The following is a 23,277-nucleotide window of genomic DNA, read 5'->3' on the forward strand; positions in this document are numbered from 1 at the left end:
AACACCAAATTATCCAATTAAAAAGTGGGCTACAGAACTAGAGAATTCTCAGTAGAGGAGTCTAAAATGGCTGAGAGACACTTAAATTGCTCAACATCCTTAGCCAATAGGTAAACACAAATCAAAACAAACTCTGGGATATCATCTCACTCCTGTCAGAATGGCTAAAATCAAAAACACCAATGACAGTTTATGCTGGAGAGGATGTGGAGAAAGGGGAACACCCCTCCACTGCTGGTTGGAGTGCCAACTTGTACAGTCACTTTAGAAATCAGTGTGGAGATTCTTCAGGAAAATGGGACTCAGTCTACCACAAGATCCAGCAATTCTACTCTTAGGCATGTACACAAAAGATGCACATTCATACCAAGGACATCTGCTCCAGTATGTCCACAGCAGCATTATTTGTAATAGCCAGAACCTGGAAGCTGGGAGCTGGGATTGACATGTGAAGCAAGCTTGTTCCTAATTTCAGCTATTTTAACCAAACTATCAGTTTTTATTTACATAAAAAAGTGGACTATCATTAATAAAGCAAATTTTCTTATATAAAATATTTATCTCTGACAAGCCTCAGACTTCTCCAGGTATAAGTATGAACACATAAGAAGGATGCCTCTAAAATGCTAAGACTCGTTAGAAAACTGAGGGTTGCTTATTTGTGCAGAAGGACGCACATGTAGTCACCACTCCCACACTGTCCTTTCAATCAAGGATCTCCAAGTACCATTAAGTCATTTTGAAAACAGGAGCTAGAGTAGACGGAAAACACATCATGCTGCTCACCATGCCAGTCGCCTACTTGAGGGCGCTTCCTACTCATAGGCACACCCGCTGTGACAGAGCACAAAGCTCATAAGTCATGCAAAGGCACACGCGGGAGCACGGTGCTCATGGCAACACACCAGCACCTGCCTTTTCCAGACACACAAGGCTTTTCTTCCTTCCACGCCTTTGACATTTTACTCACCCCTGGAAAAGAACACCCACTCGGGAAGGGCGTGGCCACTGGAAGGGAGTGGCAGACTCCACAACAAGACAAAGGCAGGGATGCCAACGGGTTATTGATTATGTCAGCACAGGTTAGGGCTGCTGATACCTGCAAAGCTGGCCACTTTCAACTCTTTCAATTGTGCTTGCCTTTGGCTGGTAAACGGCAAACAGCTGCAGAGGAGGTAGGGGCTAAATGTAGGTTTTTCTGAAGCTGACTGCAAACACCTCGCTCCTGTCAACAGTATCAACTGTGATAGTTACAATGGCAATCGGGCACACTCATACTTGATTGTAAAATGCAGGCAAATATGCAATTTACAACATCAGTTAACCATAAAAGAGAGTCATCTAGTCTCTCAAATTGAAATCTTCAGTGTACCAGTTGACGTTAATATAGATTGTTAGCAAGTTTGTTCTACCACATACAAAAAAAACGTAAGATAGATTCCACAGAATTAGGACTTTGGCTTATCTGAAACATTAAAAACTTCAGATCAGTATGGTAGCTCATGGCTGTAATCCTAGCACTCTAGAGGCCGGGGCAGAGGCAGACACATATCAGTGAGTAGGAGGCCAGCCTGCTTTAGAAAATGAGGTCTAGGCTTGCCAGGGCTACATGGAGGAAACCCTATCTCAAATCAATCAAAAAATTAAATCAGATATACCAATTCCAAGTTTTGCATGAACACTACTTTGAGACTCCTTTCCTTGCTACTGAGGAATGATACTCAACCGACAACAGGGTAACATCATGTAGGCAAAGATGCCACTTCATACTCTAAGGCTCTCTCTCTGGGAGCCAAGAGCCACGCTCCTTAGACCTTGTCAGCAGTGTGTGCCCGTTCTCAATGAAGAGAGGAAGAAACAAATGTCAGGCCAGCATCCAGGGCTAAATGTCACCCGCGGCTGTCAGTGTCAGTGATTTCTCAGCTAAATTCATAGCTGTGAGGGCACATGACTGAAATTGATGCAAAAATCAAATGAAAACATCAAATTCCAACATGGAGAAGAGTCAAATTCTTACTTTTTAAAATAATTTACTCTTTTGGCAAAAAAAAAGTACTGAAACTTAACTGCCACAATTACAGAGCAGAATAATTAGAAGAATTCTGGAAACTGAAAAGTTTCTCTGGAAGTGCAATGGTGCTTATGGGAGTCATATTAATGACCATGTCTGGATTCCTAACCACAGATATTCAGACAGTAGAAACTGAATGAACTCACTTTTCTCTTTCAAATCATACTATTAGGTTGCGATATATTTTCATAATGCCCAAACCGCCATAAAACTCTACAATCATCTTAAGACTTTTAAAGTTCATCTTTAAATTCAGTTAGTTTTGTAGGTCTGTCAAGAGCCATGTGTCTTTGTGACTTGAGAACCAATAATCAGTCTCTTCAGGAAGATATGAATCAAAGAGCAGGGGCAGTCACCAAACTCTGGTGAAGAGGCCTTCACGCCTTGCCAAGCTGTAGTACTTGGTGGACCGGCTTCTGCTGCCTTCCTCCATGCTATCGGAGGCATTTCGGATCTGACCACGCACACGCGGACAAGCAGCATTCACTGGACTCTAAGCCTTCCAAAGTCTATCACTTGAACTGTGAAGGAAGCGTCACCACATCTGAAAGCTCTCTTCTGTGATTACTGTCCCCACCACCATTCGGAACGGACTTTCCGTAAAGTATTCATAATTCAAGACATGATGTAAATGAAGACAGGCTCATCCTGGAATATTCACTTTAAACTGTAATTCTCAGATGCTCACACTCCGAATTATTAGTTTGGTACAAGCTGTATTTGGGGTTTATGATTCCAGAGGGCTTATTTATCTGACAAGGGCAGGGGGGGTTTAATCTTTCATTGTAGAAACGGTTTTCACACTGGACAGTTGCAAAGCAGTTACTAACCTTGTTGAAATGGAGACAATAACATGGGTAGAACAACTGACAATGTCAAGCAAAATGTTGATGACTTTAGAATATTAGGCAAAAGTATCCCCCCCCACACCAACATGAAAGCAAGAGGAAGACTATTTGAGGAGAATGGAGGGGACCAATAAAGATGGAGAAGGGCAGGGAAGAGAAATTATTATAAACAAGGCACAACAATATCTATACATGAAAATGTCACACAAAACCATTATTTTGTATGCTAGGTAAAAAATAAAACATAAAAGTAGATTAATCTCATAATTATGCTAAGTACAAGACTTTAGAAAAAATAAATGCATACTGTACGATGCCATTTTTCACAAAGGTTTAAGAAATGCTAACTAGCAGGACAGGCACAGCACCGTGGGTGACTGGGGTTCTGCAGGAAAGTCAGGAGGAACCAGAGAAGCACGCGAGAAGATATGGTGACAGATGTGCTCTCTGAAACCTTTACCACACACCAAGGCAAAGGATTAAATAATGTCAATAAATACATACTTTTTATACACTAGTCTGTACTCTGTATCAAACACATCCCATTAAATGAGCTCTTAAAAAGTTATAATGAGTGCAGACCTTTGGCAGTTATTTTCTCCAAAGTGAAGTGGGCTTTAGTCTTTAAAGAAAAAGGCTGATAAGTTTTATGGCGAGGGATTAAAAAATATTTTAAATTAAAATTAGAATTAAAAAATTAGAGAACATGCTTTTGCTGCCATGAACCTAAGAGTACCTCCATCACTTTCTCAATGAGACTATTGTGACATTAATGAATGTGCTCTTTGGATACTACTAAAGAACTGTGTCACCATTTGAAAGGTCTGCACATGTAGACAGTTTCAAATTTCCATCTACATGCATACTCTAATAACCTGGTGTTTTACAAATGACTCAATCCACCATGCTTCAGAACAGGCATGGGCAAAGATACATTTCATTTGCATATCAACCAGTGGCCTTAATATAAACATGTATGAAAATCTTATTAATAAGGTTTTAGATTCCACATTGCATCTAGTCTTTAAGAAAATGTAGCAAAATCTACTTGGGAGGCCGGACTGAAAAATGGTGTCCCAAACATGCCCCACCGTAGTCCTGGGATATTGTGAACATTAAATACCACTCATACATATATTCAGTCATATGGCAGGTGACCTTCATACAGGGAGATTATCTAAGGGGACCTGATCCCATCACATCAAATCCCCAGCTGGTAAGGAAAAGGTAAATCTGAGAAATCTAACGCTCGTGAAGTATCTGGCATGCCAAGCGTGATATGAAGATGCACAGAGCACATGAGAGGCACAGGCAGTACAGACATGAACATGTACAGACCATGAGAGCCTCCGGCAGTACAGATATGATGATGCACAGACCATGAGGGAGCCGAGATACAGGGCTGAGAGCTCCAGGCAGTATAGACAGAGCTGTAGTCTGCCCAGACCTGAGCAACCCTCATAGTAGACTAGTCCCCAAGTCCCCAGGTCAGAGCAGTGTCACATTTTAAGATAGGCCTGAGAAAATGCAGTCATGTTTCAACTTCTGATGGACATTACAGTGAGGTAATAAATGAGTGACTTTAAGCTGCCAGACTACCCAAGTTTGTAATGAGCTATATACACTTGCCAATTCAGAGCAGGCAGGGAGTTGAATGAGGTAGGTTCACATGAGTGGAAAGTGTTTGAGGACCGTTTGCAAAACAAAGAGGAAAAGAGAAGAAAAGGGAAACAGGCAATGAAAGCAAACTAAAGTACTGACCTGATAAACCACATACATTTCACAAAAGGGAATGCTTTACGGTCGCCAAGAGACAGGCAGACGTGACTGGGGGTTGTGATAAGGTGACGTCATCCACAAGTTACGTGGCAGAAAGAGTCGAGACGTGAGCGATGCCGGCCGGGCACAGAAAGACCACTGGCCCACTGGCTAGCAGGTGGTCACTTTCATCGCGTGTGCAGAGCGGCAGACAGACTTGTCACAGCACTGCTGTGCCTGGCGACTGTGCACACTGTCTTTGGGTGCATTCAGCACATGCTTGCTGACAAGAGTTACCTGTCTTCACGTTCAGTCCACCACCTCCCATGTCTGAGCTTCTGGGTAGTATTTCTTACTAATCAAGGGCTTCGTTGGCATCCATACAAATGTTAGCACACACTTGGCTCAAACATCCTATTCTAATAATCACTGTATGTGATTCAATTGCTCCTAAGCTTTTAGACTGTGCTTGTCATGTACAGATGCAACATATGGTTCGCCTAACACAGACAGTGCCATTTTCACAGTTAGTAATAATCTATGTGTGCTGCAGTTAGGTTAACAGCTAGAGTACTTCAGTAGCAAGAAAAGTAGAGGGATAAGACAGGATGATGGGGAATGTCCTCCTGTATATACATTTCTCTCATTGGTTGATGAATAAAACACTGCTTGGCCAGTAGGCAGGCAGGAAGGAAGGACAGGCGGGGCTATGAGACAAGGAGAAGGCTGGAAAGAGGAGAGCACAGAGAGGCCACCAGGAAGAGACGCCATGTAGAGACTGGGAAGGTAGGATGCACCAGGCTTTCTCTGGTAAGATAAGGCCATGTGGAAACACATAGATTAATAGAAATGGGTTAATAATTAAGAGAGAGTTAGCCAGTAAAAAGCACTAGCAATCGGCCAACAGTTTAATACTTGATATGTCTCTGTGTGGTTATTTAGGGCTGCAAAGTGGCTGTAGAACCAGGCGGGACAGAGACCTCCATCTTCAACAGGATGTTAACCTGAGACAGTGGGAGTATGCTTCCTATAGGCCATATTTACCAGGGAATCTACAACACTAGGGTTACTCTAGCGATTGAAACTGCAGTTACAAATAATGTTTATATTCATTTGATTTCTTCTTTTTAAACAAGCGAGGCAGGCACTGGAAGGGTAAAGCAACCCTTTTTGGTTGGGAAGCACTGTAGACTGCATCAGGATCAAAGCTTTTCTCTGTAGATGTCCACAAAAGGAAGAAAGATGACAAGAAAAACCTTAAACATACTAAACATACTATGTCAGTTTAAGGTCACCCATGTTGGTTGCTACAAGTTGTTAAAGAACTAGAGCCAGGAAAGTGTCCCGAGAAGATTTCCAGACAGCTCACCCTCGGACCAGCCACACGAGAAAGCAGCACGTGATTCACAAGCATGGCGAAGCACCATGAGCATTCTCATCACAAGGCGAGTGTGGAGACGGGTTTTGAAATGACACAAGGACGAAGTGTAAGGCCAGCTGTCAAGTCACACTAATGCTCACTTTTCCAAACACCCTTTCACACATAGTCATTATACGCAACTGAACTCTGTGGGTAACTGCACTCTAATAAATGTGTCTCAAGAAATGCTGCCTGACACTTTCTAGAAAAGAGAAACATCTAAAGGCCTATAAAAAAATACTGAGTATATATGTAGGCTTTGTTACCAGGGAAATGTTATGCAAAACTCCTTGGAAACTTTACAAGGAAATATCAAAGAGACTGAATGTAAAAATGCAATAAAACGTGGTATTAAAATGTCATCAATTAACCACTTAAAGTAGCGTTACCTGGGACTAGTTCCATAATGATGTAGACAGGCTGTCTTTGTGTGCACACGCCTATAAGTTTCACGATATTGGGGTGATCATATTGCTTGAGAATTCTACATGAGAAAAAAAGTATAAAAAGTTACCAGTTGAATAAAACAAAGCTTTAATTTGATACTTATAACACTATGCAATTAGAATATATATTAATCAGAACTCATTTTTAAATTTTCAGTATACCCTGAAGTTCTGATAAGAGACACACATAAATTATCAGTATACCTTGAAGTTCTGATGAGAGAGACACATATCAATAGGTATTGATAAATATGGGCAACCCAGCACAAGTCAAATGAGGTGGCCATCTTAAATAATCATTTAAAAATTGGTACCTGTGCCAATGCTTAATAATCAGGCTTAATTAGGAATGATACATGGAATTCACCTTAAAACATCTAGTCATCCTTAAATCATCATCACCCACTGGCAAATGTTACAGGCGTCACCTCACTCCATGACAGTTACAAATGCCGAAACCAGAGTTTAAAGAACTGGGCTAACAGAAGTGACCAAATTAAGAGTTTCCACAAGGACTAAGGCTGAGTTGGTGTGGAGTTAGTCTGGAAAAATATTCCAGTAGCGGTTTCATGCTAAGAGCAATCCTTAGCAGAGCTACAAGCATGGCCTAAAAATGGAAGAAATCCCTTAGACCCTTTTATTCTGACATGATTCACTCCTGTGGGAAAATTTCGACATTCTCTGCTATGAAAACGTAAAGAATAGACAAAAACGTATTCTGTGCAAACACAACCACAGACAGACAAATCCTAAGAAAAACAGTTTAGATTTAAAATAATGATTCATAAATGAAAATTAGGAAAAATTCTAGAGATAAATACTGTGGATGACACAGCAAAATTTCTAATAGAAATTAAGTCAACTTTCAAGAATCTTTGACTTTAATACAAAATGCTGCTGGGTGTTGGTGGTGCCCACCCTCAATCCCAGCATCCCAGAGGCAAAGGCAGGTTTGAGGTCAGCCTGGTCTACAAAATGAGTTTCAGGACAGCCAGGGCTACACAGAGAAACCCTGTTTTGGAAAAACCAAACCAACCAAACAAACAAAAACCAAAACGGCATTTGTGAGGTTGGAAGACGGCAATGAAGAAACGCACAGAACAGCCAGCTGCATGATGTCATGTCTGTGAAGGAGTACTCAGAAGCATGAGTGGACAGAACATACATTTCTAGTATCAAACTTCATAATTCCAGTTAAAGAGAAATTAAACTTTAGTTTGCAAAATAACCACAAGTTTAAAAGTAAGAAAAATGTTTTTAGGCAATGTTAAATGAAGCCTTTCACCCTAAGAATACCTGCTAACTAATGAGATTTCCAATAATGTACATTAAAGGACTACAACTCCATTGCTTACACAGCATTTAAGTACTCAATATTTAACTTCACTATACGGCCATAGACATATGTAGATGATGACTGAGATGCATGAAGACACCCAGGCCACAAGCTAACCCTTCTCACCGCCATCTCCTCTGTTCGCCTCTCCAGCCACCCACCCATCATTCCAGTCACCTCTCCAATACTTTTATCTGTCTTACTCCGTTCAGATTACATTTTAGTATTTCAGATATATCATTGGCATACTTGATTTTATAAACAGCAGACTAGTTTTAACTATATGCAGAACAGGGATAGGTAAGATGGGCCATTCAATTTCAGGTAAGAATATCAGATAGAGAAGAAAGCCACTTAGAGGGGGAGAAAAGTTTAACAAATGCCAGACCCAAAACAGAAAAAGAAATCTGAGATTCTTGGGAAAGGAATCAAATTTATAACAGCCAGCAAGAGTAAAGGAAATGTAAATATAGGTAAAGGTATAAACAAGATATGTATTTAGTAATGCTTTATTGCAAATATAACTATAGCACTACATATAAACACGCATGTGAGGTAAAATAAAAGGTGCTGTGGTATTTTTAAAGACCCAGAGAATAGTTATGCTGTTGATGACCCATTGTTATCACGCCTGCTTAACTGCGCTCCAGGCTATCTCAAGCCAGAAACTTCCCACACCACTCCAGAAGGTTCTAAAGGTACTGACTTCTACGTCAGCAAATCACAGCTTAGGCGCTGTTCCGAAACTGACCTCACAGTGAATTTAATACAGCGGAATGGTAAATGCAATGCATTATAAACACACATTTTGTATATTTTTAAGGAACTCACTTGGCTTCCTGTAGAAACTTGATTTTTAACTCCTGAGGAAGATCTTCCTTGCATGTTTTAACAGCGACAGCAGTTTTATCCTTTAGTGTGCCCTTATATACTTCACCAAAATTCCCCTGAAAAGAAGAATACAAGCATTGTTGGCAAAGCATAAAACAAAGTATTCTGAGTTAACTAAAGCACTGCGCTGTTAGCTACAAACTTTGGGTTGTAATGCGTATGGGCATCCCTCTTCCACAGTACCACAAGTTAGTCTTTGCTAGAGAAAACTGTCGTTAATCTAATGCTTGGCTCCAACAACACGGGAACCCAACACCGACACCGCCTTGAGTATGTAAGTTTTCTTCTATCCCTCAAGCACCACATTCTATTGCATTGAAGATCACTGTGGTTGGAAAGAGGGAACTGCTGGCATGGATCCTAACAACCACGGCTGCTGCAGAAAAGGTGTGGACCAGGGTGGAGAGGGGGCTTCCTCAAGCGTCAGTGTCACCAACGGTGAACATGTATGGACACTGCTAACCTCCCTCTATAGCTAGCGCCTTCTTTGACACAGATGCCTTATAGTCAATGCATATAGGAAGAGAAGAAAGCCACACTACAGCTCTCATTACCGGCTTTAAACTCTCGTCTCTGTCCACAGAGTTCCCAGCTCTGAGACGGCCTTCCAGCTGTTTCCACTATGCTTCTCCATCCCCTGAAAATGTTTCCCTTCGCACTCAAGTGTCACTGTCACGCAACCCACTCCAACATGACTTTACCGTAACCTGCTACCGAATCAACTGCAAATTCATGAACGAAAACCTTTAGGGCCCTCGATGCGGCTGGGCTACTTCTTAGGTAATCTACAGTCCCAGTCTTTGGATACCTGGTTTGGCCTCTCCTCTCTTTTCAACACTCCCCTCATTCTTAGCTGATGATGCTGCTTCTCCAGCAAAACGAAAATAAACCAAGTCATCTCCATGGAGTTACTGGACTCCGAGTCACATCTGCCACCCATCTCCCTCCCTGAGTTTCAAATGTGATGTTGTGTTTATGTGTAAACATTAAGAGTTCGTGTTCCACTGTGAGCATCTCATGCTGGCCTTACTCAGCTGTAGCAATTCATACACACTCAGATCCTAAAACCTTCAATGAGTTCTTTCTCAGCTACAGACTCGCACGCCATTCTTTCTCTTACAGAGTGACTCTCGATGTAGCCGCCTACGCCTTTGCTTCCTTTAGCCGCAGAGTCAAAATTACAGCCTTGCTACCTTGGGCCTCTCTTAAATCACTCAGACTGCGTTGGAACAAAATTGCCCAGCCACCGCCACTGGCATCTTGCAACTGACTCCCGCCAGCACCGTGGTTAATGCTCAGTCTGGTGCTCCCCTGACTCCCGCCAGCACCGTGGTTAATGCTCAGTCTGGTGTTCCCGATTCCGGCCAGCACCGTGGTTAATGCTCAGTCTGGTGTTCCCGACTCCCGGCAGCAGTCTACCCTCCCTGGGTTAGCTTCCCCTCTTAGTTTCTAAGGCATAATAAAGTTCCTGGTTTTCTGCCTTCCTAGTTGGATCGTTTGTTCCAACTTCCTTTGAGGACTGCTTTCTCTTCCCCTTGCCTCTTGGTGCTGGAACGACCAGCGCTCAGTTCTGACCCTCTTTATCTATGCCCACTCCCAAATACTCAGTTTATATTCTGGAGCAGTTATCTTGTTCAATCTCAGCACTTGTTACCCAACTGGCTTTCCTTACTGTCTTGTAGAAATCTAATAGATAAAGTTGATGTATTTCACGCCTTCAACTTTGTTTCCAGAAGCCTGCTACACTTGGAACTGGCTTCTATATTTCTCTCAGTCCCTACAACATCCACTGAGATACACAACGGGTTCAACTTCAACATAGATCTAAACTTATTACCTCCCAACTAAGCCCTGTGCTGGCATCGGTTTTCATCCCCTAACTGCACGTCTCTAACGCCCGGGGACACCCTCGCAAGGTGTAATGATCCTGCTCTACTAGGACTCCAACAGCTCCACATTGCCTTCATGGTCAACGCTAAAGGCCTTAGGAGATCCAGGCCCGCCATACATGATGCGTGTCCCGCCACCTTGCTGACTCCTCCTCCTGCGATCCCCTTTACTTGTTCATCACAACCCAACTTCGTCCTTTGCTGGGCAGGTGAGCTCTGCACGGGCTAATCACTCTGCCTAACCCTCACTGTCAGCTGTCCACGCAGCTCAGTGGTGTTACAGACAAGTTTTAATTCAAAGGTAACCAGGAATGAGATCTGCCTGTTCCTTTTAAGAATGGCAGCACTGACTAACAAGCAGCCCCAAGCCTGCTCCCCTTTCTCTAACATAAAGGGGCTCATCCCCGGGCTTCAGTTACCTGTCCTTCCCTTGCTGGTCAGAGCAGAGGCATGGCAGGCACAAGGGATTGTCTCTGTGAGTTCATGTACAGTCACCACGCACCCAGGAGACTGCGTGACACGTCACAGGCACAGTAAATGCTGGATGACGTAAACAGCAACTGTAGAGTAACTACTGTGTAAGGCTACGTGGTGTTGCATGAAAAAGTTAGTTTATGCCACTACTCCACTATTACTACTGAAGACTTGACTGTGCTTTACCTACTCATGCATTCTCAGTGTACAATAAGTGTTCAGGAAAGTAGCAAGATATTAATGACAAATTATGTTCTAGGATTTTAAAATACCACATAAAGTTAAGCTAAATAATCTCTTTAAAAGCATTTTCTTTAAAATATTTGAGATTTTCATGCCTAGTCATTAAAAAGTAATTATTCTATAAAATAGCCTCAGTAAGAAGCGAAATTCTTATTGAATTTTAATACTTAAAATGAAAACCAACATAAAATTATTAGAAACACACTGTAGACATACATGCATACATGCACAAAGCCTATATGGCTGTGCATGACTTTAATCCACACTTGGGAGGCTGGGACATAAGGAACTCTGAGTTCGAGGCCAGCCTGGTTACAAAGTAAGTTCCAGGACAGCCAGGGCCATACATGAGACCCTGCCTCAAAGCAAACAAAAAATTAGAATGTTTTCTTTAATTAAAATATTTTTGCTCAGTACTGAAAAAGATCTATCCTTGTAAATAGTCTACTTCAGTGTTTCAGTTTTGAGATTTATCATTTAATTGTATTTAAGGAAATTAGTTTCTTTGTAATAACTTTTGACCACACTGCTTCTGTTGGGTTAACCCAGCATTACTGTTACCATGTTTAGGACTAATTCCTTCCAAAATGGGGGAGTACCTCAGAGTAAACATAGTTGCCTTCTTTCAACTTAGGTTCTTTAGAATTAATTTACTAAAAAACGTCTTAGCAAATAAAAACCATTTTCCAATAGCAACTAGATGCTTCCATTTGGAAAAGGCATTTAAAATAGCAAGTGCTACAAGTCCTGCAAAGGAGAGGACTTCAAAAAGGACCCATGGTCTTAATAAACTGCATGTTTCTTTTGAAAATTGGAAGAAATGGTCAAGTTCACTTTTGAATAAAAATGGATCATTACTTTTCTTAAATACCAGTCTAGCACTGAGCACTCATAAACTATACAAAAACTTTCCAATAACAGTATCTGAATTTTGCCTTATTTTTCACGGTGCTTCATGAAGCTAAATCCAACTCAAATTTCACACAAGAAACATCCACAATTAAGTCACTGACAAACTGCTATTCATTCACTACAACCCAAACAATAATGATCTGTGAAGTCTATCTGGCTAGCCTGTCTTTATTGCTGGAAACAAGGCATCTTAGTATGGACGATGACTTGGAGGAACCTTCCAACTAGAATGCAGGGAAAGGAACTTTCACTCTATAAGACTGGTCCTGTACCACCACTAACAGAGCCAGTTACAAAACAGGTACTTGAAGTGCAACACATCTTGCCCACAGTACTTAAATAACGTATCCTTCTTCTCCCGCCCCCATCTCTCCGGTGGGGGAGTGCACATGTTCCATAGCACACATGTAGACGTCAGAAGTCGGTGCTCTCCTTCTGCGGTGTAGGTTCCTGGTACTGAACACAGGTGGCCAGGCTTGGTGGCAAGCGCCTCTACCCTACACCATGTCCCCGGCCCTGACCCACATTATATCTACACCAGGATAGTGTAGTGTTATAAACTTTCCTGATATTCCATGAAGCAAGACTTGACTTTTCCTGAGTCACTGTGTACAGATGGAAGCAGGGTGACTACATTCAAACTTTCCCTACCTCACGGCTTCTTCCCTTCATTCAACAGGTTTTTTTTTGGGGGTTTAATAAACCATTATGGCTTTGACATTCCATGAAAAATATACACTATTTTTAAAGCTAAGAATCATCATATGCCTTTCTAGGATTATCAATCTATCTCAGGGAAAGTCAATACTCAGTTCTTCTAGGTCAATTAATATACATGCACCATGGCATGTGATGAGTATTAAAAACACTTTGGACAGCAACATAAAGTGCTCATGGCTAATATAAAAATTCCTTATTTGATGATTGCATACCTTGCCCAGTAACGCTCCCAATGAAACATCTTCATGATTGAGAATCCATTTCTTATCCTACAGTAAAAAAACAGAAAAAGACAAACTGTTAACTCAGGCAAGAATACAGTTACTGTAAATTCCTTTGAAGAAGTGAGTGCAGTCAACAGCATACTAAGAGGCTGTAACTTCAACATGACACAAGAGATCCGAGAGAGGTTACCATACTGTCAGATACCAAAATCAATATCGCAGCAAAACTCTGTCAGACAATGCAGCTTCAAAACGATGCTTTCCCAACCTGTAAGTAACACAAAGTGTGCTTTGTACCTACCACAAAGCCATGACTATGCTACTGTCCTTTTTAAAAAGTTGTGTTATAGTACATCACACTTTCTCTTTATCATGAAAATTTTCCAATTTTTTTTATGTTTGAAAGCATTCTCTTCCATGAACCACATTCCTAAGAATTACTTTTATGCATGCACACACTATGACTTGCAGCCTTCTGTGTGTGGCACTGCCCATAGTCTCCTATCTTTCCCAGCCCTCCCTATGGTAAAACGGAGCAACAAGCATCAAGGACACCACCACTAGGATGTGCAAGACCAGTGATGCACACATGCCATTGCCAAACGGTATCAATCTGTCTGGGTTCAGGAAGCAACTGCACGAAGGGAGTACACCAGTGTGTAAAAACAGGTAGCTGCAAAATCACACACAACCATAATGCTAGCATGGTAAACGGGTCCACTAGAAGAAGGAAGGAAAAGAAATAAGCAAGAGGTAGGTTGGAGTGGAAAGTAAGGAAACAGAAAATGAGAGGGTGGGGAGGAGGAGACAGAAGTAGACTTTAACATTATTTTGGATCTTTACATTAAAGCACTATTTCTCCATTAGTCAGAAACATAATTAGGACGTATAGTATGAGTCATAACAGGTAATCAAACATATTGAAGCAAAACTGTAAGTGGTTTTAAAATGTCCTTCAACAGTCATTTGAAGTGCTTTTGCTTTAGAAACATCATGTGACATTCCCCAATCACCCTCTGCAAGACAAGTTACCCACAGATCCACTGTTTTTAAAGTGCAACTTACATAAATAATACTTCATCTATATATTAAGTAATGGGAGATTAAGAGACAGTATGGAAGGAGATCAGGGGGCATGCGAGGGAAACGGCAGGCAGCACTGGAACTCATGGGACACAGCTGGACGGCTGGCAAAGTCACGCCTGAGTGAGCATTGGAGAGGCAAAGCCCCGAGGACTATGTGTCCTGAGGACCTCAGGCTGTTATTGAGCATAGCTCTGGTCACTGGCTTCATGGTCACCACATGCCTCATACACTGTGGACTGCATGCCTTTTGTTGGAGAAGGGTCACTGAGGGTCAGTCTCCATGAGTTCTCTCTGCCCCACCTTACAGATAAGATGTGAGCTCTCAGCTACTGCTCCAGTACCATGCCTACCGGCCTGCTGCCATGACCCACATGATGATCATGGATGAACCATCTGAAACGGTAAGCCAGGCCCCCGTTAAAGGTTTTACTTTATAGGCTGTTTTGGTCATGTTGCCCCTCATAGCAATAGGATAGTAAGGCACAAGACATCTTCTCTAGCAACTAAAACAAACTTAGAAATAATTTCTCAACAGACTCAGTAACTAAGCTATGTACATCTAAATAATTCGTAGATTTTTTTTAAGGTCATGGAAAATTGGGTAAAACAAAAATATGAAAATTTATCAGAAATTGTGGGGTACAGTTAAAGCAGTGTTTAAAGGGAAGTTTGTACTATATCACAGGGCATATTTGAAACCTTAAGAGTGCTCAAAGTGAATGACCGTAAGGACGCAGCTAAAAGGAAACCCATTGCTACAGGAAGCAATATGAAGAACAAGAAATCAGGAATGATCTCTAAAGGTTCCAAAGCCATAGAGAGCTCTGTGTGTGGAGAACTGACTCAGTGGCTGGCTGGCTCTGTCTCACTCAGTTAAAGACGGAGTTCAAGCACATATAAAGTTTCCATTGGAAGCCAGGAGTGATTGTTTTTCCAGGCTGATTTCATGGCAAGATAATTGTAGTCAACAGTAATTTCAGAGTCACTTAAAGATGTATGTAAATAATGTTACTACAAAAAAGTTACCTCTTTCTTTCTCGGCTGAATGGAAAAAGTATCCTTGAGCCCCTTGTCAGTGTCTGGACTCTGGTTCCTGAACTTGGTAAACAATTAGAGGCCTACCTCTTCAGAGTGGAGGAAATGAGAGAACCAGTCAAGATCCATTACAAATACAATCTTTGGCCTCCAGCTGGTGGGGAGTCACCTGGCCAATGTATCACCCTTTGGAAGGCAGGTTCACCTTCATTTATGAATGAGACTGCTGGAGTAATTTTCCCTTTGTTGAGCTGCTACCATTCTCTTTCTTGGAATCCCCCACCCCAAGTGGAGCTGCTGCAAGTTCCCCTCCCTCCTACATGCTGCCTGTCTGCCACTGTCTGACCTCTATGCTACCTGAAACAGCATTCCAGTTTTTCTTTCCCTTCATCCTGCTCCTCCAGGAAGTTTCTGAGGTTTGTAGCTTGCTTGTCCTGGGATATTTTTATTCTAAACTCTAATGAGTTTGTCTTCCAGAGTGTTTTAAGGTAATGTGTAAGATGATAACTTACTGGTTAGCCTGACACAAGCATCCACAGTATCTCTGCAGAAAATCGCCACAATGCTCACCTTCCTTGGTGTCTACCTGCTTCTTTTAAATCAACCAAGACTTAAAATGAATAAGAAAAGAGTCTTCAAGGGAGGCAAAGCGTCTAATGGAATTAAGTAACTGCCTGTTTTCATCAGAAGGTGGTAGCTACAGTTGCTGTTAAAGTGCGAACTGAGAGGCAAACTCTCAGTCTGTTCAACTGGATGAAGAGAGGGGCACTTAACACATATCCCAAAGGGGAGTTGCCAGTTATGATAACTCTTCCCGCCAGCCTGGTCCCAGTGTCGCATCAACCCCAAGTAACACACAGAGATTCTATCAGTTACAATGCTGTTGGTCAATGTCCAGGGCTTCTCATTGGCTAGTTCTGTCTTAAGTATTAACCCATAACTACTAATATATATAAAATCTTACGGAGGACGACAGTTTCATGCATCCTCTCTTCCCGGGATCACATGGCGACCCCTCTTCACTACATTTCCCAGAATCCTCCTCAACTCTTAGTCCTACCTATCTTGCTTTTTGCTTCCCTATTGGACAACAGTGCTTTATTTATCAACCAATAAGACAAATACATATACACAGAAGGACTTCCCCCATCATCTCTTCTTACAGAGGCTGATAAGTGGATGGGGAAGACAAGGAACCCTGGTTACATGAAGACATTAGCATTTCTCCCAAACCACTGAGACAGCACTGCATAATTCAAAAGTAAAACTAGGGAACAGGAAGTTAGGTCGCATGGGCTGTTTCCCTCTTTCTACCAACCTCTTCTATCCTTTCCTAACCAAAGTCACACTCCAAAGTGATGGTCAAGAAGCTTTCTGACACATTTCTCGTTCTTCCTTTGTTGTTTTCTGTAAAGGGACAGGGTTCCCCAATCTAGAAAGAACAGAATGAACAAAGGGAGTCTGCTTCTAAGTCGTTCCAGACACAGGGAGAGCAGCTTCTCTCCCGCTTCACATGTGTACCCATAATGGATGAAAATAAAGTCTGCGATGCATGGGGCTGAAGAGAGGGCTTGGCACCTTAGAGTGCTTGCTCTTGCAGAGGACCCAGTTTCAGATCCTACCACCCACATGCAGTTCTCACACCATCTACATCTCCAGGCCCAGGGGAGCCAAAGTCCTCTCCCGGCCTTTGCAGCACTGCATGTATATAGTGCATAGATACATAGTTAGGCGAAAAAAAAAACCATACAAATTAAATAAGAATAAATCTTTATAAAAGACTGCAAAAACTATGTCATCAACAGAGACAAAAACGTAGACAGTGCACAGCAGTGAGGCACAAAGCTGACATAGTTTTATTTAATGGTCATCTGTGTGCCAGTGACTTGTGACCATGTTAAAAACCCATAGACCAACGTTCAAACTCTGATGATTATGCCTGTCTCATGCTGAAGCTTCAAGAGATCTGGCTTAGATATTTAATGTGTTTCTAATATTAGCATCTCATCCTTTTTGCGGGTTCATGAATATTAATGTGTCATTATTATGGCAAAATAAATCAATATCCATTTCTCTATTTATTAATTGTACCTCAACACCAAAAACTATGTTATTTTTAAATGTAAGATTCTTTTGGTTTAAACTGGAGATTTTAGTTTTTAAAATATACTTCTTGCTTATTCGTTGAGAAATTCTTTAAAGAACCACTGGGGGTCAACTCTGAAATACACTGCACACTTCACAGTATCCGTAAATCAAAGGATTAAAAATTGCTAGAAGATTTAAGGTTGGCCGACACAGATAAAGATGATCATTTTCATTGTCTGAATCAAAGCGTTCGTCGAGCTCCCCTGGACATGATTCCACATACACCTGCTACTGAGACCCCTACTACATTGGGAACGGCTTAGAAAGACATTACTTCTGTACAAGAGAAAACTGGGGCTGGAGAGGTCAATGCTTACCCAGGGTCCAAAGTACTAAGTGACAGAGGAAGGAAGCTTATCCCGTGTCCCTTCTCCTAGTACTCCAACACAGAAGCACCACGTCTGTCACTGTGCCACGGAGGGCAGGCAAGGCAATGCTTCAGACCAAATACTGTGCTGAGTCTAGACTGCACTCCTAACAGCCCTACTGCTAGCAGACTTGGAGGATCAAACAACTGCCTGCATGTGTGGACTGAAGACATGTGTGTCACTTCTATCCTGGGTGCCCATCTACACACACTATAATTGAGTGTCTTTTACGGAAAATTAATTCACGCCAACCTACGAGGTTACCCTAGGGGTGAACAACTTACAGGTCCTGAAGTCTCACTCAGAGCCATGACCACTATATCTAATGTAAAGCGATTCTGAAATGGCTTTTTATTTTATCAAAGAAAAGGAGGGTCAAGAAGCAGCCCTGAGAACCAAATTATCCCAAGCCAAGAACAGAAGGTCTCAAGTCAGTTCTGGCTGGGACATATACAAAGTCTGCCTCAAGCACACCTGGTATGGTCTTCAGCAACACACTTCAACTACCTCATTAGCAGCAAGCTTGTTTTCAGCTTGCATTTTACCCAGGATTTTAGTTTGTTTTCTGACTACACTGGGAGTAACTGTTCTAGTCTCAAACAGAATAGTCTCTGGGCCATTTTACTACAAGACATAGTTGCCATGGCAATATTCCTCAATATAGACATTAAGATACATTACTTATTTGTTCTAAATTCCTGAAATTTTGTGATTCCTGTAAAACTACAGAGCCCAAACTATCCATATAGTATAGAGAGACAATAGTTTAATTAGTAGGTAAAGCTAACTATACCTACCTTCCGTAAAGAAAAGAAGCAACAGGAAATTCAAACTGAAAAGTTATGTCAAACAAACACTGTGCTACATTTAACACCCTTAACACATATGATTTAAATTGCTACATCAGTGAGTGTTTTTCTGGGTCTGACTCTACGCAGCTCCCGGAAGCATCTGGGAAGCCTTGTGTACTCTAGGATGCACTGGAGTCCGGTCACCCTTCGAACTAGACAGCATACTGTCTCTATCTTGACCTCCAGTGACAGGATGTTCCTGCTGAGGGTACTCTACCACAATAAAACAGCAAGGAGACTGGAAAGAAAAGACCATTTTCCATCATTTTGTTTCACAAACCCTTACTGAACCCTGTGACTCTCAACGCATGACAGAGGATTTTAGAAAGAAAGGTCACTACAATACACAGTAGCACTCTACCTTACCAACTCTGCACACGTAAGACGAACTGTTCCAGTTCCTACAAGACTTATTACAGTGAGCGTTTATCAATGGACTCTAGCTGGAAACACAAAGTATGCATCTCCCATGTCTACCACACAACAGTGTACTGAACCTCTGAAGACAACAAGTGTCTTCCGGAAATCGTTCAGGGTTTCTTTTTTCAGTTTTCAAATATAAGAGCATTCAGAACATTTTGGAAGGATATACGGTAAACATTAAGTTATCTTTTGGTGTGTAGATATATTATATAATATATGATCAAATTCAAAGATGTAACAGTACACTACAATATTCATAACCACTTAAAATTGTGCGTGGGCGTGTGTGTGTACCACCACATGATGTTTTGCTTATATGTAAAGTCCAGAAACAGTTCTATTCTAAACAAAATTTCACGTCATTATTAGTAACATCCAAGTACATTCACTGAAATATTAAATATAATGATGGGAACATACAGACTTCCCTAACATACAACATTTTCTTTGTAATTGTTATCGGGTAAACTGGCTCTCTAGGATGAAAACTGGCAGGATGAGACATTCTCAACTTAATGAAAACTGTCCTTTTTCAGATGAATGTTTAAATGGCAAGCCTTTGGTCCCCAAGAGTCATTTCAGAGATTAAGGTGTTTTATATTTTACATGTCTTTTTATGGGTGACTTTGCTACAGCCTGGTTTTTGATAAGTCTTGCCAATGGTGTCACCAGAATCACCGCTAGTGGAGCCACTATTAATACTTGATAAGTCTGTCCAAGTTAAATAAAAATTCAGTAGCGAATTGTTCCAAACTGTAGCTCAGCCATATAATTCACAGACAATATAACAACACACACATCATAGTCCAAACCCTGACAGAATGTAGCCATGTCAGTCTCCATCTGTGGGGCTGAACACATTATTGGTCACTAGTGACACAGAGCTGACAATAAGCAGGGATCGTGATTATTGCTCTAATGACAAATGTTTCAGTATTACATGAAATTAAGTCAGTGAATCATATTTTGAGTGGGTGTAAGAAACAAAAATATAAATGTGACATTTCAGGTTACTTCTATGCTTCATAATTATCACCCCTTTACAATCAAGTGTTCAATGGAAAAATTTGTCACACACTCAAGCACTAAAAAAAAAAAAAAAAAAAAGTTCCTAAACTGGCTTCCTTAATTTTTCTATTGCTGTGTATTTAATGTTTCAGAAACCACTAATCTTTCTCGTCCTTCAGCAGAAGGTAACTACATGAACTAAAATTCAACGTGATTGATAATGATGAGACAATCTGTGGCAGGATTAATGAAAGTGTCCAGGAATATATTTATTGCGGAATACTTGGGAACGAGAAGTTATGTGCTTCAATAATTCTAACTTGGAAGATGTGAGCTGAAGATGAAAGACTCTGGGGCCATTTGAACACATGAATTTACAATGATCCTTCTAACAGTCTGGTTGTAGGCAATATTTACTTGCACAACTCACTGTGAGTGAGAGGAGAGTGGGAGGGTCAGCTCAGATGCGCTCCCCTCGCTCTGACAGACTGAGATGACTGAAGGACACGCACTCTGGCTTTAGTCTGGATTCTTCCAGAAGTGAACTCAGACAAGGATCCAAATGTAAGCTATTAATTAAATATATATTTGCAAACTTAATAGATTAAATAGAAATTTATTAAATATAATTTATATTTTATATAATGACTTAATTCTATATATTAATAAGTAATAATGGCTTAATATAGAGAAGCACAAAAGGACAATTAAAAGTAACATGAGTATAAATAAGATATAATTAAAAATAATACAAGCAATTGGGTAGCTAGCTATTACTTCAAGTCTTAGCTACTTTTTATTGCTGTATGGAAACACCTAGATCAAGGCAGCTCTTAGTTCTAGAGGGCTAGTCTCTTATCACAGAACAGAGGAGACAGGCATAGTGCTGAAGCAGTAGCTGAGAGCTTTCCATCGAGATCCATGGGCAGCAGGCCAAGAGACACCAGGCCTGGCTTACTCTTTTGAAACCTCAAAGCCACCCCCAATGACACACCTTCTCCAACAAGGCCACATCTCCTAATAATCCTTCCCCCAATCCTCTAGATGGGGACTGAGCATTCAAACACATGAGCCTATGGGGGACATTCTCATTCAAGCAGGACAATGCAGCTACCTGCACTGGGGAGTGAGGTGAACCATGTACCTCATTGCTGAGCTCACCTGACGGGGACTTACTCAGAGCTGAGCTCACCCAACAGGGACTTATACAGAGCTGAGCTCACCCAACAGGGACTTATACAGAGCTGAGCTCACCCAATAGGGACTTATACAGAGCTGAGCTCATCCAATAGGGACTTATACAGAGCTGAGCTCACCCAATAGGGACTTATACAGAGCTGAGCTCACCCAATAGGGACTTACTCAGAGCTGAGCTCACCCAATGAGGACTTACTCAGAGCTGAGCTCACCCAATGGGGACTTACTCAGAGCTGAGCTCACCCAATGGGGACTTACTCAGAGCTGAGCTCACCCGACGGGGACTTACTCAGAGCTGAGCTCACCCGACGGGGACTTACTCAGAGCTGAGTTCACCCGACGGGGACTTACTCAGAGCTGAGTTCACCCGACGGGGACTTACTCAGAGCTGAGTTCACCCAATAGGGACTTACTCAGAGCTGAGTTCACCCGATGGGGGACTTACACAGAGCTGAGTTCACCCGATGGGGACTTACTCAGCGCTGAGTTCACCCGATGGGGACTTACACAGAACTGAGCTCACCCAATGGGGACTTACTCAGAGCTGAGTTCACCCGATGGGGACTTACACAGAACTGAGCTCACCCGATGGGGACTTACTCAGAGCTGAATTCACCCGATGGGGACTTACACAGAGCTGAGTTCACCCGATGGGGACTTACACAGAACTGAGCTCACCCAATGGGGACTTACACAGAGCTGAGCTCACCCAATGGGGACTTACTCATACTGAGAATCAATGGCAGAGCAGAGGGAAAGGAACATTACCTCTTGGCGATGCTTATGGCAGGTTTGGGTGTAAAAATTCTCCGGTATCATACGGGATTTCCTGTAGTCAAGGATGAAGTTCAGAGTACCACCAATAGCCCAGACACAAAGCAGTGTGCTAAGTGCTACCCAGTGCATCCTTTGTCACGGACACAGAAATCTTCCTGAAGCCTTCCAGTTCCAAAGGACCCTCTTCCCAGACCTTCCATCCCTCTCGTCCACCGAATTCCATTCTTCCAGAAGCGCAAGTCGCCCCTCTTCATTCTTCACCTCCACCTTCCACAAACACATTCTGAATCCAGAGTCAAGTGACTCACTGGACACAGACTCTCAAGGGTCAAGGTAGCACCGCTTATACACACTTTAACTAGGAGAAAAGTGATTGCCAATTCTAGCAGTAAAATGTACTAATCAAAACCTCAGGAGGCAGGTGGACTAAACAAACGTCCCACTCACAGATACTAGCAGCTCACTTTCAACCATTCTTAATGCATCTTCAACCGACCGCACGCTAAGTTTCAAGAGTGGTATTTTGCATCAAACAGTCACTCACCCACTGCCTTTCTGATGACATTTCTGGCACCAGGCATGATCCTGGAATCTGCCCTCGTTTTCAGCAGGCTCAGCACAGGAGGGAAACAAGCACTCTGGTGGACTCTAAAGAGAATTCTTTATTGCTTCCATTCAGACTTTTTACTTAAACAGACTTCCAAACAAAACGGCTCCTAATATCTTAAAATCCGCCTGAATGTACGTGATAACAACTTCTAAACTGCCAGCTCAGATCTGAGAGTGGGTGAAGTAAAAATCAAAATCGCAAATTATCCTAGAAACTGTTACATTGACACAAACCATCCAAAGACAGCTTCATCTCTCCCTCCCTTCCCCTCCTCTCCTTCCCCTTCACTCTCTCCAAAATTTATTTGTTCATTTGTTTTTCAAGTCAGGGCTTCTCTGGGTAGCCCTGGCTGCCCTGGAAACTCACTCTGTAGACCAGGGTGGCCTAAAACTCAAAGAAATCCACCTGCCTCTGCCTCCCGAGTGCTGGGAGTACAGGTGTGTGCCACCAGTGCCTGGCTGTTTCTTTATTTTGGAGATGGAGTTTCACTATGTACCCTGTCAGGCCTAGTGCTGGCTATGTAGATCAGGATGGCCATAAAC

The 23,277-nt window shown here is 42.0% G+C and overlaps 1 protein-coding gene across 7 annotated transcripts in view; it reads right to left on the reverse strand.

Annotated features, from left to right (window-relative positions):
• Fer (FER tyrosine kinase) overlaps positions 1-23,277 on the reverse strand; it is a 295,423-nt gene that overhangs the window by 78,741 nt on the left and 193,405 nt on the right. For all 7 annotated transcript variants that reach the window (XM_040752941.1, XM_005077173.4, XM_013118471.3 and 4 more), the window contains 3 exons: positions 13,221-13,277; positions 8,711-8,826; positions 6,487-6,581 (listed from right to left, as the gene is read on the reverse strand). In XM_040752941.1, coding sequence (XP_040608875.1) covers positions 6,487-6,581; positions 8,711-8,826; positions 13,221-13,277 — 268 coding nt within the window. The remainder of the gene's footprint in view (positions 1-6,486; positions 6,582-8,710; positions 8,827-13,220; positions 13,278-23,277) is intronic.

Source organism: Mesocricetus auratus, unplaced genomic scaffold, assembly GCF_017639785.1.
Source record: "Mesocricetus auratus isolate SY011 unplaced genomic scaffold, BCM_Maur_2.0 Super-Scaffold_100010, whole genome shotgun sequence".
Lineage (NCBI taxonomy): Eukaryota > Metazoa > Chordata > Mammalia > Rodentia > Cricetidae > Mesocricetus > Mesocricetus auratus.